Source organism: Manduca sexta, unplaced genomic scaffold (assembly GCF_014839805.1).
Source record: "Manduca sexta isolate Smith_Timp_Sample1 unplaced genomic scaffold, JHU_Msex_v1.0 HiC_scaffold_115, whole genome shotgun sequence".
Taxonomy (NCBI): domain Eukaryota; kingdom Metazoa; phylum Arthropoda; class Insecta; order Lepidoptera; family Sphingidae; genus Manduca; species Manduca sexta.
In genome coordinates this window covers 2,146-16,740 of record NW_023591986.1, presented here as the reverse complement: position 1 = coordinate 16,740, position 14,595 = coordinate 2,146, and the positions used below count along the sequence as shown (strand labels likewise).

The 14,595-nt window shown below is 37.6% G+C and overlaps 1 protein-coding gene across 1 annotated transcript; it reads right to left on the bottom strand.

Annotated features, from left to right (window-relative positions):
- Window positions 1–1,124: 1,124 nt before the first annotated feature.
- LOC115440281 (cyclin-T) lies at window positions 1,125–13,796 on the bottom strand (the record flags this gene model as incomplete). Its single annotated transcript, XM_037445077.1, is given in 9 exon segments — window positions 1,125–2,235; window positions 2,238–3,251; window positions 3,253–3,860; window positions 4,048–4,167; window positions 4,550–4,703; window positions 4,963–5,099; window positions 7,258–7,366; window positions 12,014–12,121; window positions 13,679–13,796. Coding segments are annotated over 9 exon segments (2,446 nt in total), but the record flags the coding sequence as incomplete, so codon positions are not given.
- Between the last annotated feature and the right edge of the window lie 799 nt (window positions 13,797–14,595).

Sequence of the window (14,595 nt, the reverse complement as noted above, 5' to 3'; positions counted from 1 at the left end):
CTTTTTCTTCTTGATAAATATTAGAAGAGCACTGACTATAGAGTCGATAAAAGGAATAGAAACAAAAAAATAAAAAATAAAACTAAATAAATTATTTATGTAACCTAGCAAAATAAAAAGTAACAAATAGGATCGCATCACTATAATATTCTTGTTTAAAATAAGTGCAGTTTTTCTAATAAAAAGTATGAGAAATTTTAAACCGAAGTGCTCGCTTTTATTCGGAATTGTTGTTTGTTTTACTTGAAAAATACGGAAAATGAGGCGACAATTCAGTTGGCACAGATTATATTGTGTAAAATATATGTAATAAACTTGTTACGCTAATGTATGCAGCCATATACGTTCAGCTTCATAATAAAAAAGAAAATTTTAATATAATTAATACCACAGAAGTCACATCTAGAAAGATGATATCAAATATAAAACACATCAAAATACAACATTGAATATTTAAAAAAATCTTCATATATACTTTTTAATATACCAAAAACTATAATAGAATATATGTATTAAATTTAATTTTGTACATAGATAAATAGACATCTGCTAAGCCGTTAATATATTTGAAATGTCAATATTACTGTAATCTTTTTGAAATCATAATATTCAAGATCTAAAAAAACAAATATCAGCACCGTAAACAAGTCTGATGATATATAAAAAAAAAACACAGTAATATTGACTATAGCAACAAGCAATAAATACTCTAAATGTGTTGATCATCAACTGCTTTTGTTTAGAAACATTGTCAATGTCTACACGTATTTTACCATTTTGAGCGAATAATAGATTTCCTGACTATTATAATTTGCGTCAAAGAAAAAGGTTTTTACACCTGTATTTACAAATAACACTATAATGACGTACAGTGCTCCCGAACGCAAAGTTTCAGCAATTAGTTTTCTTTGTTTATCTGACGGTCAATTGAAGTAAAGTTGTATCTCAACACTAACCAACCACAATATTTTCTATCATGCCTCCGCACTGCGAAGTCTCATACTGAAAGCACTAAGAAACAGATTCATCACACCATTACTTGCTTAGCTAAGTGTGTGAAAAGCTTAGTTTCGTGAATGTAAAATTTCGGCGAAATACTTTAAGGCCTTCATTGATAGTGGTGAGTTGATCAATTTTAAGCCTTGCGTAGTTGAGATAAGACAGTTTCATGCTCAAAAATGGATTCCTATTTATATTTCTGTCGTATATTTACTAAAAAGTCCCCATAGACATTGACAAAAATGACCATAAACAATAAACGTTAACATACAGTTTATACAAAAAGCGTAATATATTAAATCGATATCGATATTTAAAGATGAAATATTTTTTGTAGAGCCAATATATTTTAAAGAGAATAATGTCTTGAGTATTAGAAAAGGGAATACTTTTTAAATGTACACAATCTTCGGAACATCCTGTATACATGAGAATTTCATAAATATATCTCAAAACTACTATATTTTATGTAAATATATTTTTATGTAAATATTGATAGCAAAGCTAACATTTTGACAGAGCTCTGTTTAAACACAACAGATTAATTTGTACAATCAATAAATATGTTTAAAAAAATAAACTTTTCGCATTATTTTGACGAAAATCATATACGTTTACAAAATGATCTTTTTCCTTATAAACTCTAACGGCACGTCCAATCCGTGACATAATATAATGAGAAGTGATAAATATTTTTATATTATTTTTTATGACTTGATACAAAATAGCGGGGATACCCCGAAGGGACTAAAGATTGAACACAAAAATGAAGGTACACATTCAAACTTGCTTAATTACTGTTAACTGAATTCAGTCTCATGATAAAAGATATGTAACGCTAAGTTAAAGAATTTTTGAACTATTTTTATGCTGCCAGAGTAATACTAGCTTAACGAGGCATGACTACAATATAATATGAGTCTATATATTTACAACTAACCTTTCGTTGGATATCACGTAAATGAATATATCGGCTGTGTGTCGCCGGCAAACCATGTGATACAAAGTCATTATCAACCATATTTTAACATTAAACTATTGTATTTGAAGTGATAACATACTCGCATATACATCGATTGGCACATGATTTACCGTATACCACTAGCCGTGTGTTTTGTGACCTGGGCGCGGGTGCGCGGGGGCGCGGGCGGCGCAGCGTCACTCGGGCGGCGGCGGCGGCACGGGCGGCGGCGGCATGGCGGGCAGCGGCGGCGGCGGCGGGCGCGGCGGCGGCGGGCGCGGCGGCGCGGCGGCGCGTGCGCCACGTGCGGCGGCACGTGCGGCGCGTACATGTAGCCGTCGCCGCCGTAGTAGAACTGCTCCAGCATGGGCGGCAGGAACACCGGCGGCGGCTGCAGCACGTAGTACGGCGGCGGGTGCCTGTAGGGGGGCGGGATGGGCCAGCCTACCTTGTGCGGAGCTCCGTTGTGGCGCGCCAGCTTGTGCGCGGGGCCGGGCTCCGGCGCGGCGGCGCGCTTCCGCGACGTCTCCAAGACCTCCTTGGGGATCTTGATCTTGAGCCCGGAGGTCTGCGGCGGCGCGGCCAGCCGCTCCTTTGGTATCTTGATCTTGAGCCCGGGACTGGTCGCCGACAGCTTCTCCCGCGGGATCGTTATGCGCAACGTGCCGTCCTGGGTCTCCGTCGGCGGGCTCTCCTTTTTCTTCTCCTTGTCCTTGTCCTTCTTGTGTTTCTTTCTGTCCTCCTTCGACTTGTCGCGGTCCTTATGTTTGTGTTTCTCCTTTTTCTTTTTGTCCTTCTTATGTTTGTGATCGCCTTGAATATCCACTGGCTGTGGAAGTTCGGGAGGCGGCGCGACGGGGGCGGGCGGAGCGGGCGGCTCTATGACCTCCTTCTTTATTTCTACAGGTGACTTTCTCTCCGTTGGAACCGTAATCGGCGCAGGTTTAGCCAAACTTTCCTTCAACAGATTTGACACCAACGTCGGGTCGGTCTCGATGCCATTCAAGGCTCTGGCCACTTGCTCGGGTTTCCGTTCAGGAACTTTAGTTTTGACGCCCCTTTGTGAGTCTTTAATTACATTCTCATAGCCAGGCGTCTCATCCAGCTTCTTAACGACCGGAATCAGCTCAGGTTCCGAATTAGACTGCTGCCTAACCCTCTGCTTGGGCTGCTCCACGGCCGGGGGAGAGGAGAAGGGTGACAGAATGGCAGGAGGTTGCATCTCGCGGATGGCAGTCGTCGGGTCCGGTCTCTTTCTCGGACTCGGCGGCCTCTGCTGTCTGCGTGCTTTGGATGGGAGGTGGGTTTGGTCGCGCCTCCGGTTTCGGTCGCGAGTGTTGCGGCTGAGGTTGAGGCTGTGGTTGCGGTTGCGCTTGGGGAGGCGGTTGCTGTGGTAGTGACTGAGGCTGTGGTTGCGGTGGAGGTTGCGGTCGCCTGGGAGCGGCCGCAGCCGCCGCGGACGGTGTCGTCGCATTCTCAGGAGAGAACAGTGACGGCGGCCGCGTCCTCTGAGGAATCTCCTGATGCGGGACGGATGTGGAGGATGTGGAGGAGGTGGAGGGCCCGGGCATAGGCCGGTGGTGGCGATGGTCATGCGGTGGCTTCTGATGGTGAGACTTGTGGGGAGGCCACGGATGATGAGATTTGTGATGGTGTTGATTCGGCCGCTGGTGGTGCGGTGGCGGTTGACTCGGCCTCTGCTGCGGCACGCCCGGCCTCTGTTGCTGCATCTGTTCCCGTCTCGCTCGCTCCTCCCGCCTCTCGCGCTCTTCCCTATCTCTTTTCTCCCTGTATAGGTTAAAATCGATCTTCTGTGGTTGTGGTTGGTTGGGTGGCGCGCTAGTGGTGGCGGGCACGTAGCCGCCCGGTGCTGGCTGACGTCGCCTTTCGCGCTCGTATTCTGATGCGGAAAAAAGATGATTATGCTTCTCTGATCAACAAACGACCAAAACATGGGTGATAATTTCCAAATTAACCACTACAACTTAATATTCTGATTTATTAAATAAACGAACTAAAAATAGGACAAGCACACTACTCATTTTATATCACAAATGTACGTCATTTAATATATTTAATAAACTCACCTTTATCAAAGGACTTGTCGATCTCGTCCGAAGTGTTCGGAGCGTGTTTCTTGTCGAACGGCGAGCTGGCTACTGCGTTGGAGCCGGACGGATGCGGCACGGACGCCGGGGAGCTGCCGTCTGCAATACCACGCGATCAATGATGTATACGTCGCGATTGCCGATGGGAAAAGATTAGCTTACTTTTTGTCTTTATAGCTTCCACATAATATGCCACCAAACATATATCTATAATAAGACAGTGCTCTAGTATAGGTAGAATAAGTAGCTCCAGTATTTGCCATCGTTTGAACGTAGAACACTAAACGTTCACTGGCTCGAAGGACCAAAACTCAGTACAGCTGTGAATATATCTGGCCTAAAATTAGGAACAACCACTCTGGGCTCCTATAACTCTAACTCCTGAAAACACCATTCCTATGGAAGTTACTTCAGGACGACCATAATATAATCTATCCATGCGCAACGACCCTCCCAATAGTAACCACTTATAGTAGTGTACCTGCAGCCTTGACGTTCATCATTTTCCTCTTCAGCCTGGAGGGGCACTTCTCGAAGATGAGCAGGAACTCGCCGGTCAACTTCTCCAACAGATCCATGGTCACCGTCCGGTCCACGTAGTAGAACCAGTGGCGGCCCTCGTTCGACTGCGGTATCTGGCAGGACCATGGCTTTTATTTGTCGAACAAACTAAGCTCGGTTTGGGGGACATGGGGCGAACATCCCTACCTTAATTGGTTCTTACCATCATGACAAATCATAGTGCATACTAATGTCTATACAATAGTAAATGCTCCATCTGCAAATCTTTGTTCCAATGTTTGCGATGCGAAGTGTAACTTCGTCGTATTATCCAAACGGTAAATCCTATTGGGGCCAACGTTATGGAACGTACTTATTGTTGGCAATACTTACCGCCCAATTGCTCCATTTCGACGCCAAATGTATGCAGAAACACGCGACAACCGTCGGCCTGTACTGTAGGCACATTGTCGTCAAATGGAGACTGTTCGACGCCATGAAATACGACGTCTGTGCTAGGTCCTTGGGTGCTGCGAAACAAAACACACATTGATAACAATTTGTATGGACGTATCTTAAGTTTTTAAAATGACAATCAATTATGTGAAGGAGATTTTTCGGTTATCTTGTATATTTATGTCAAACTTTTGAAATAACCATTGCTTTACATAATCTGTCGACGTAGATTTGGAAGATAAATATATATTTTATAAAGTAAATTTTTTAAAATAAATTTTATAAGATTTGCGTTTTAGAATTTTAGTGCAACATTAATGACTATGTGACATAGTTTGTTAATTAATTATATTAAATATATGAGTTCAAACATGCTGTAATTTATTTTAATGATAAATGGATTGGGAACTTGGGTCATATTTGAAAAATGCTATTAAAAATTTTGAAAGAGACAACATGATTAAAGAGCCTATTAATTTCATATTTGTAATGTTAGCAGACATTAGTGTTTAAAAAGATACATTATATGTTTGATGCACCTTTTTTTGTATTAACTGCAAATTCAGTGATATATTTCAAATATTTTATCACTATAAAGAATTTAATTTTATAATAATTCGTTCAAAACGGTGAACACATTTAAACTTATAATTATAGGCCCAAGTTCGAAACGCAAACTACACAAAACTCCCTTTTTCAAACTTTACAATAATAAATATTAATACTTCTAATTATAATAGGCAGCAATGAAGCTACAATAGCTACAAGTTTAAACCATAAACAATACAAAGTTGTTTCTACACATAATACATAGAAACAAATAAGCATAAAAAAAATCAACATACAAAAAAGCACTCTGCAAGAGTTTTAATATAGCAAAAATAAAAAATTTTCGCCTGCATCACACATTTGTCTATAAAAAAAAAGCAAAATGAATTATGCTGATGGTAGGGTTAAAGTGGTCTGCACTTGCATATTTAAGGTTATATTTTCAGCCATTCACAAGCGATCGTGAAACAAATTACTTATATTCTTTAAAAATTATGTGTAATGGGTATTTGACTATGTTTCATATTGTTGATTTTTAATATGCAACAGCAATAAGAACAATAAAGAAATTATTCTGTGAAAACAGCATCCAAATTCGATTACAAATGAGACAGTAATTAAAATTTCAAATATTGCTACGTGTAGGAATGGGGATATCGCTCCATCTCTTTCTTCCGCACAATCGTAATACCCGCTGACGTCACATGCTAGTATTTCGTCCTGTTTCTGTTTTTGGACACTCATCCCTACTATCTAATTTCAATGGTTTATAACTTGTAGATTTTTCACCAGATTTCAATGATTTCTTCTGTTTTAGAATTCATACGACGTACATGTTTTATAAAAGTAATAAATAAAAATAAGTCAAATACCCTATTCTTTTATACGATTAAATATAAATGTTGACTTGTAAATGGCAGTCTTTAGGATGTGAGTGGGCAACCTTACACAAATGTAAGGGGTACTCGACCTAACCACACCTACGTGACAATGCGGCGGTATGAGCGTGGGGTGACACACAGTACATATATGCCTCTTTATCATAAATACACATACCTCATAAAATATTTTCTATAATGTTGGTAATACATTGCCTGATGATTAATCGCCATTTTTTTTATGTCGCCTTCGGACGAGTCCTTCGCGGTTATTCGCGAATGGTCAGAATGTTAAATGAATTATTTTATAATGACAGATTATGGCATTCATTTTCATTTTCAATATTTTTATATGGTTAGTCAATAGTAATTCAAAACAGAAATTTTAATATAATATATTTGATCAAAAAATCCCTCCTTTTTTATAATCCGACCATTCGGAACCATCCACCGCGTTTAAAAATGGAACTCGTCGCGCGCGCACACGAACGTAACAAGCGTCCGCATTGTTCCGCGTTCCGTTCCGCACAACATGCACACGCTGCGATCCACGTTTCGTAAGACGCAAAGTTTACATTTCCCACTATTCGTGACACGATTGCGTTTCGTTTAATACGACGTGTATACAATCCATTCCACGTGGCGTATACACAAATCAAACGTGACGCAATCGCGTTCCGTTAGTCGCAACACAATACGTGGTGCGAATGCGTTTCGTTTCACGCAGCGTGTGCACACCGCGCTTCACGGCGGCAGCGGCCGTCGTTCCGTTTCACGCGACACAACATTTGGACGCTTGTCTCACCTTTAACAAGGTGACACGTGCGTACAACGTGCGTGTGAGGGTGGTCGATCGCTACATCGAACCCTAATGTTTGTAGCAGTACATTCTCGTTGAATACCAGGTCCTGCGCCTGAAATAAAAAAAAAACTTTAGATAAAATTTGTTATAAAATAAATTTTCATTAACATGAAAGCATCAAATATTTGGTATTTTATCTGTCCTACAGTATAGGTCATGGATCAGGTACTTTGTGATATTAAATATTCATAGACAAAACAAAGTTATTAAAACAAATAAAAGTAACGATACACTCGAGCTATTTTCGACAAATTAAATTATAAAATTTAATCGTTATCGCCTAAACCTTTAAATGCTCAAAGCTTTCACGCAGGTGAAATCAAAAGCAAAATTCATCTTGAATAAAATCTACATCTTTTTCGTGCCCACAATTTTAAATTACAGAATCATGGAGTATGCATGTTTTTATTAATTACAAAAAAAAATATTTTCTTCTCAATATAACATAAACAAAACATCATACCTATATCATCAAAGCAATAGACAGAGTTGCAACCAGGGCAATCATTTTTCGCCCCTATCGCCACATCGGGCATAAATTCCAGACCCCGACTTGACAGTAAGCGGAAAAATCCAATCGACATGTATACAAGAAACATCACTTTAGCATGTATGAAACGCCACTTTAATCAATTTTATTAGATTTCTGAAGAGCATAGCATCACTTACGTAAACACAGATAAGAAGCCATCGATAAACAATACTATTAAATACAATTGACGGAACACGCCGTAATCTACGTTACGTGACATTGAAGTACTGTGAACATGTTTATCATTTGCAAACAGTCTACAATGTTACAAAATGTCATATTCAGGAGGCGTCTTTTGAAATGCAATAATTCATTTGAAACTGTCAAATGTTATACATTGTTTAGATTCCGTCAATATTCACTCTACCACCAGTTCGGAAAGCAGTTCTCACCAGAGAAGAACGGGCAAGAAACTGTGGTGTTGCTCTTCTCAAAATCAGTTTAAGATATAAACTACAATACATGATATAGAGAAGTTAAAAAATATAATTGTTTTTTTTTTATTATTGTTTAGAGCAGTACATTTATATGTTCGCAAAATATATAATAAATTAGTTTTAAATTTCCATACAATTGCAAAACCCTCTCAGGAATCATGAAATATTGTATTATGCTTATAATTTTTACCACTAGCACCCCTAGCAATTAGAAATAGTAAGCGAAATGGGCACAACAGTCCACACTAGGACCCGTTCATGAGAATAACGCATGTGCCAGCCATCGGCCTCCTCAACCATGTTATAGAGAAGTCACGTCACAAGACCGTCTTTTGCCAAAGAAGTGTGGAATGGCTAGAATAGGTATTGTACAGGTCTAAAAGCCATAGTTATTCATAAAAAAACTGAGCATTTATAGAATAGTCGAGTTCAACATTAACCAATGTAAGAGCGGTTTGAATATTTAATTAGGTGACTTAAAAAAAAAAAAAAATCTCAGTTTGACGTGTATTTTTTTAAAGTTACCTCAGAACTCCGCCATTTATTAACCGATTTGGAAAATTTTTTTTTTTTGAAAGTATATACTTGAAGATAGGTCCCATAGATTTTTATCAAAATCAATTCCGTATCACTAATATAACTGAATAAGATGTCCAAGTAAACGAAATTGCGAATTTTGCTTTCCAGTGACTTCTTCAGTTATATTTCTTAAACGTACCATTCCATATTCATCATTCATTTACAGAATTTTATACTCTGTAAATGAATGATGAATGCCTCGACTGACATGACATGACTGCCTCGGTGGCGTAGTTGTATTGCATGTCCGGTACAATAGCGCTCTGAGGTCCTGGGTTCGAATCCCGGGCGGGCAAAGTGATATTTGGGTTTTTCTGCTCAGTATCAGCCCGGAGTCTGGAATTTGTGCCCGATATGGCGATAGGCTCGCCCCCTATCACATTATGGGACGGAACATATATGGCGAAAAGTGGGTGCCCTAGTTGCGCCTCTGCATACCCCTTCGGGGATAAAATGCGTGATGTTATGTAATTTTATACTCTACAATTTCTGAACACTGCCACTGAATACATGCTAATTCCGATCAATATCCTTCAGATGTGTTGTCATTGGCGCTGTGGCCTTAGACCGATCCAGGTTCCAAGGTCCAAGATATATAATGTTTGATATTAAACATGAATGGTAACTACAACGTGAAAATAAAGTTTTCTAATTTCTCTTTAAAGAATCATTAAGTGACTAAAAATGCTGATGGTAAAGTATATTTTTTATCCGCCCGCAAAAAATGTTTCAATATGTCATACAAACTATTTGGTTCCAGTTATTTATTTTGAGATATATTCATATATGTTTAGACCTTATTTATTTAGAGAAATACTCATTTATCTTTTGATCTATCTAGATTTTGAATAAACCAAAAAAACATCCAATTTAATACTAAAAACACCATCCAATTATCAAACGGTGCAATATAAGACCCGTCCCACTGTAACATAGAGGAAATAGCGGCAGAATAAACCTTTATCACAGAATACGTCATAATAGTTGTGTATTTCCTTAAATCAGTATTAGTTTAAACTTATTGCGATTTAATATGTCCCATAAACGAAAGAGTTTTAGTGGCAAAATTACTGACTTTAATTAAATCTGATTGGAAGCGATTATAATATCAGCCCTGTAATAATACAGGATCCCAGCAGTGGGACAGTATATAAATACTGTCCCACTGCTGGGCACGGGCCTCCTCTGTTACTGAGAGGGATTAGGCCACGCTGGCCTAGTGCGGATTGTTAGACTTCACACACCCTCAAAATTCCTATAGAGAAACTCTCAGGAATGCAGGTTTCCTCGCGATATTTTCCTTCATCGTTAGAGCAAGCGATAATTCACAAAGACTACACACATAAATTTATAATAGTCAGGTGTCTGTGTGATCTTGGAATTGACCCTGCGGACACTCGTCTCGGCAGTGCTCCACACCCAACTATCGCCGCTTTTTAATTACGATTATTGACCACACACTAAAGTCATAAATGCGAAAGTTTTTGAAAATGTTTTGGATAGCTTACAAGTAATTTAACCAAACGTTCCTCCACAAAAACTTACATTTTGATGATGAAACATTAAAAAAATTACATAAAAATTCGAGCGAACTACTACGCAGACACCGCTCAAAAACAAAAACAAAAAACAAACATGTAATTTATTTTTTCAAACAATTCTAGGTAAATATTATCGAATCAGTTCTATTAATAGGCGTCAAAACATCGGATGTTGTGCGCGATGCGATAACGGACCATGTGTTCAGAGGTTCGTTAATGACTCATGCAGACAAAATGCATTGTGATTCGACACAACGCTTAGTAAATGCGTGGCTATTAATTGTTAATAATAGCGCATTTGACTATGTTTGATTTTGTGAATTTTTTAATAGGCAACAACAATCAGTTCAAAAAAGCAGAAATTCATAAATCAAATACTACGACGCGCAGAAGTGGCTGCGAAATAGGGATAGCGCTCCATCTCTTTCTTTCGCACACATTCTAATTCCCGGTGACGTCACATGCAAGTATTTCGTCCCGTCTCTATTTTTTGACACTCATCCGTACCTACCTAATTTCAATGGCTTATACCTTGTAGATTTTTCACCAGATTTCAACGATTTCTTCTGTTTTAGAATTTATAAGACGTACATATTTTATAAAAGGTATAAATAAAAATAAGTCAAAAACACTATTTTTGAGTATTTTTAAATATGCGTTTGTAATGAAGTGGACTTTAAATTAACGTTTAGTTAATTAATCGATGTATTTCAATATCCTTCAATATAAACGCCATATTCTTGGCTATAGAATTTTCTAGAAATATTCTCACTGGAGCGATCCATCCTTTCAGTATTTCGTAAATAAAATCATGTAGTCCATTGCTATCTTACTGATTATCATACGGATATCGCACTGGATCGTCCTGCATTAATACATAGGTTATTTTTCATCCCGGGAACTTACACCGATGGGATAAAATTGAATTGTAAACAGATGGCATCATTCATGTGGCGCTCTGAATCACTAGTATTTTAGAGAGTGTATTTTGTTTGTAGAAGTTATTATTTTTTATACGTGGACAACAAAGTGGCCCGACTGCACGTGACGGTAACATTAGACTGTCGATTGACGGGACGATTACTCCTCGGCAGTCGACACAATTATGCCAGCGTGTTGGAACTGTATTCATGGGGGTAAAGTTGCGGACCACACGAAATAAACCGTAATTAAATTTTAAAGGCCGAAATATCCATGCATATTAATTATTTTTACGTTTTTCTTTCAACTGCGAGAACTAATCACTAACTAGACGTGAATTTAAATTCTTTACTTGTCAATACTTGTTTAGTTACCCAGATTAAAGGTGAAACAAAATGTATGAAAGTGGACCTTAAGCTATAACCTTAAGTATGAATTTGCAGCGCGCATTCTGTCAATCGCTGACAGTTATTTCAAACAGTTGACAATTATATAAAACTAATATTTTCGTTAAGTTTTCTTAAATTTTCTAATTTTCCGCGCAATTTTTTGATTTTTTTAATAAGAACCTTCTGACAATAACAAACACAACAAAAAAATATAGTGAAATCGGTCCAGCCGTTCACGCGTGATGGCGTGACCAAGGGAAAGAGGGACTCATTTTTATATACATAGATAGATGTACTGACCTGTTCTTGGTACTGTTCGGCTGTGAGGGCACTGGCGCCCTCACCTCTGTGGAGGCACACGTGCGCAACTTTTATTACATATTCTAATTTGCGAGGCTGTTCCTCCACCTGCAATACGAAGCAATATATTAGAAATCTTACGATATTAAAATTAATGATATATTTGTGAAAAGAAAATGCAGGAACGATTAAACAAATTGGGGTGAAATTTAACACAAAGAATACCTGGTTGAACCTATAAGCTACTTTATATACCAATCAGTAATGAAAGAGTTTCCTTCTTGCACACCTAAATATAATGGTACAAAAAATGGGTTTAAAATATATGTTAATACAGTAGAAATATCAAGTTTTGCATTTGAGTTCCTCTGAATATATCGATTTGTGTTTCTTATGTTTTATTGGATAAGCTGTCATATTGTCTCTAATAATGTTCCTTATATAGAAACACAATGCTATGTTAAGTAACACAATAAATAAATCCTTACCTTTATGCAGGGAAGGAAAATACGAAATATAATTAATTAGTACTACTCCCATTTTCCAATAACACCTTTGGTCTAAGCGGTTAATTATAATGAAACGATAAAAATAATTAAATTTAAAACAATAAAAATAATAAAATTAGTTTTTCCTTCTCTGATTATGGTATAGTAATTAAAAAAATGCAGTGAACCAAATATTACTAATAAATATAAACTACATAACAAATATTAATATCATCAAGTCTCTCAACATCACTAAAATCCATCAAAACTTTTGTTTTGTGTCAACAAGTGCATTTTACTTGCCATCATAATCTTTTAAATTTAACAAAGCCTGCACTGTACTGTACGACAAGTAAATCATACAAAAGAACCAAATACCCAACAATGGTATTTTTTCCTTCATTTTGTTTGTTCAAAGATTACAATACACAAGTATATTGGGTCTAGGGATGGTGCCAATCCTTTTGAAATCAGGTAGCCAAATTTGCACCTTATGCATTATTTTTTACAGTATAAACTGCATCTTGTGCTAAAATGATGATGAAATTCTCGATATATTTTTATCTATTATTATTACTTCCCAAATCTATGGCTTTTACCAGAAATGTAATAAAATAGTTTTAGTATATAATGACATAGTTTGTGTAATTATATGAAAATCATAGTTAAATATGCCATACAGTTATAATTTATTTAGTTCCTGTCAGCTAATTTGGTTTGCCTACATCTTACAAAGACAAAATTATCAAGTTTTAAAAATTTAATTTGTCCAACAGTGATTCCTTGTCATAACCGAATGCACGAACAGACTTTTTATATTGCATTACTTAATTAGTAACTTCAATAAATATAGATTGAAAGAATTCTACTTAAAGTGTAATATTTCTGTTCACATTCCTGGTATAAAGCTGGTGGCTAAACTATAAGGTAAAAACGTATTATTTTGGTGCAAAGCTGGTAATTAGTCCATAAGGCAACATATCTAATATACATTACGGTGCTTAAGGGACATTTTTATTCGAAAAATTTCAACCAAGTTAAAAAGAAAAAAAAAACAGAAAAACGTGCTGAATTTAAACATGTATGAAACTCAGTGTCGAAAAAAAAAGTCGCTTAAGGCAATTAGCCTTTTAACCGTAGATATTTTGCTAAAGTCGTCGATAAAGTTCCCACATACCTTTGCGGCGAGGAACAGCGCCGCGGCGGCCACAGCGTTCCTGTGGAAATGAGTGAACGAGTGGAACGCGTAGAACCGGTGCATGTACACTATCGCCGTGTTTATACATAGTTGAGAGCTGTATGATGCTGAATTAAGGAATTATTTCACAGTATATAATAACAGATATAACATAAAAACAAAATAATGTCGAAGTCATGTGTTCCATTCATAATTTTTTTAACATAATATGAAAAAAAGAAACCTAATTATTACATTCATTAGTCAGTCATACATAATCTGGATATGAATGAATAAATCCCTCCTAGCCAATTTTCGGCCAGGGCGGCCAAATTCAACGCAATTCAGCCAAGTACGCTTTAGATAACGCAAAAGCATGTGCGCAATACGCAGGTGCACTCTCTCCGGTGAGACGCCAATCCGACATGATGGGAGAGAGATCAGGCGTAGGACCAACGGTTTTACGTAGTTTCCGAGGCACAGGGGTATCACGCCAACTTCCTGACTCCGAGCTGCGGCTGAGTAATTTTTAAGTTGAAAAAACTCAACACGAAAATAAATCAATTCGAATGTTTCTTAACGACATGTTTACAAATGACTTATTTTGATTGATTTATATCAGCATCGGATTAACGATAAAGATCGGGATCGTTTATTGAAATCATTCGTGAAAGTTTTAAAATAATCCACACAGTCATACATTCACAAACAATGAACAGACCTGATCGTACCGGTACCTGACATTATCAATACAGGGTCGTAGACGTGCGAAAACGTACTATCACGAATGACTCATTCATTCCGAGAACTGTTTGCGACGGTATTAAGGACAAACGGCACTTGCGTCCACACTCACATGTTAATGACTCATTTGTAAATATGTACCAGTTATTAATTTAAAGGACATTATATAAAGT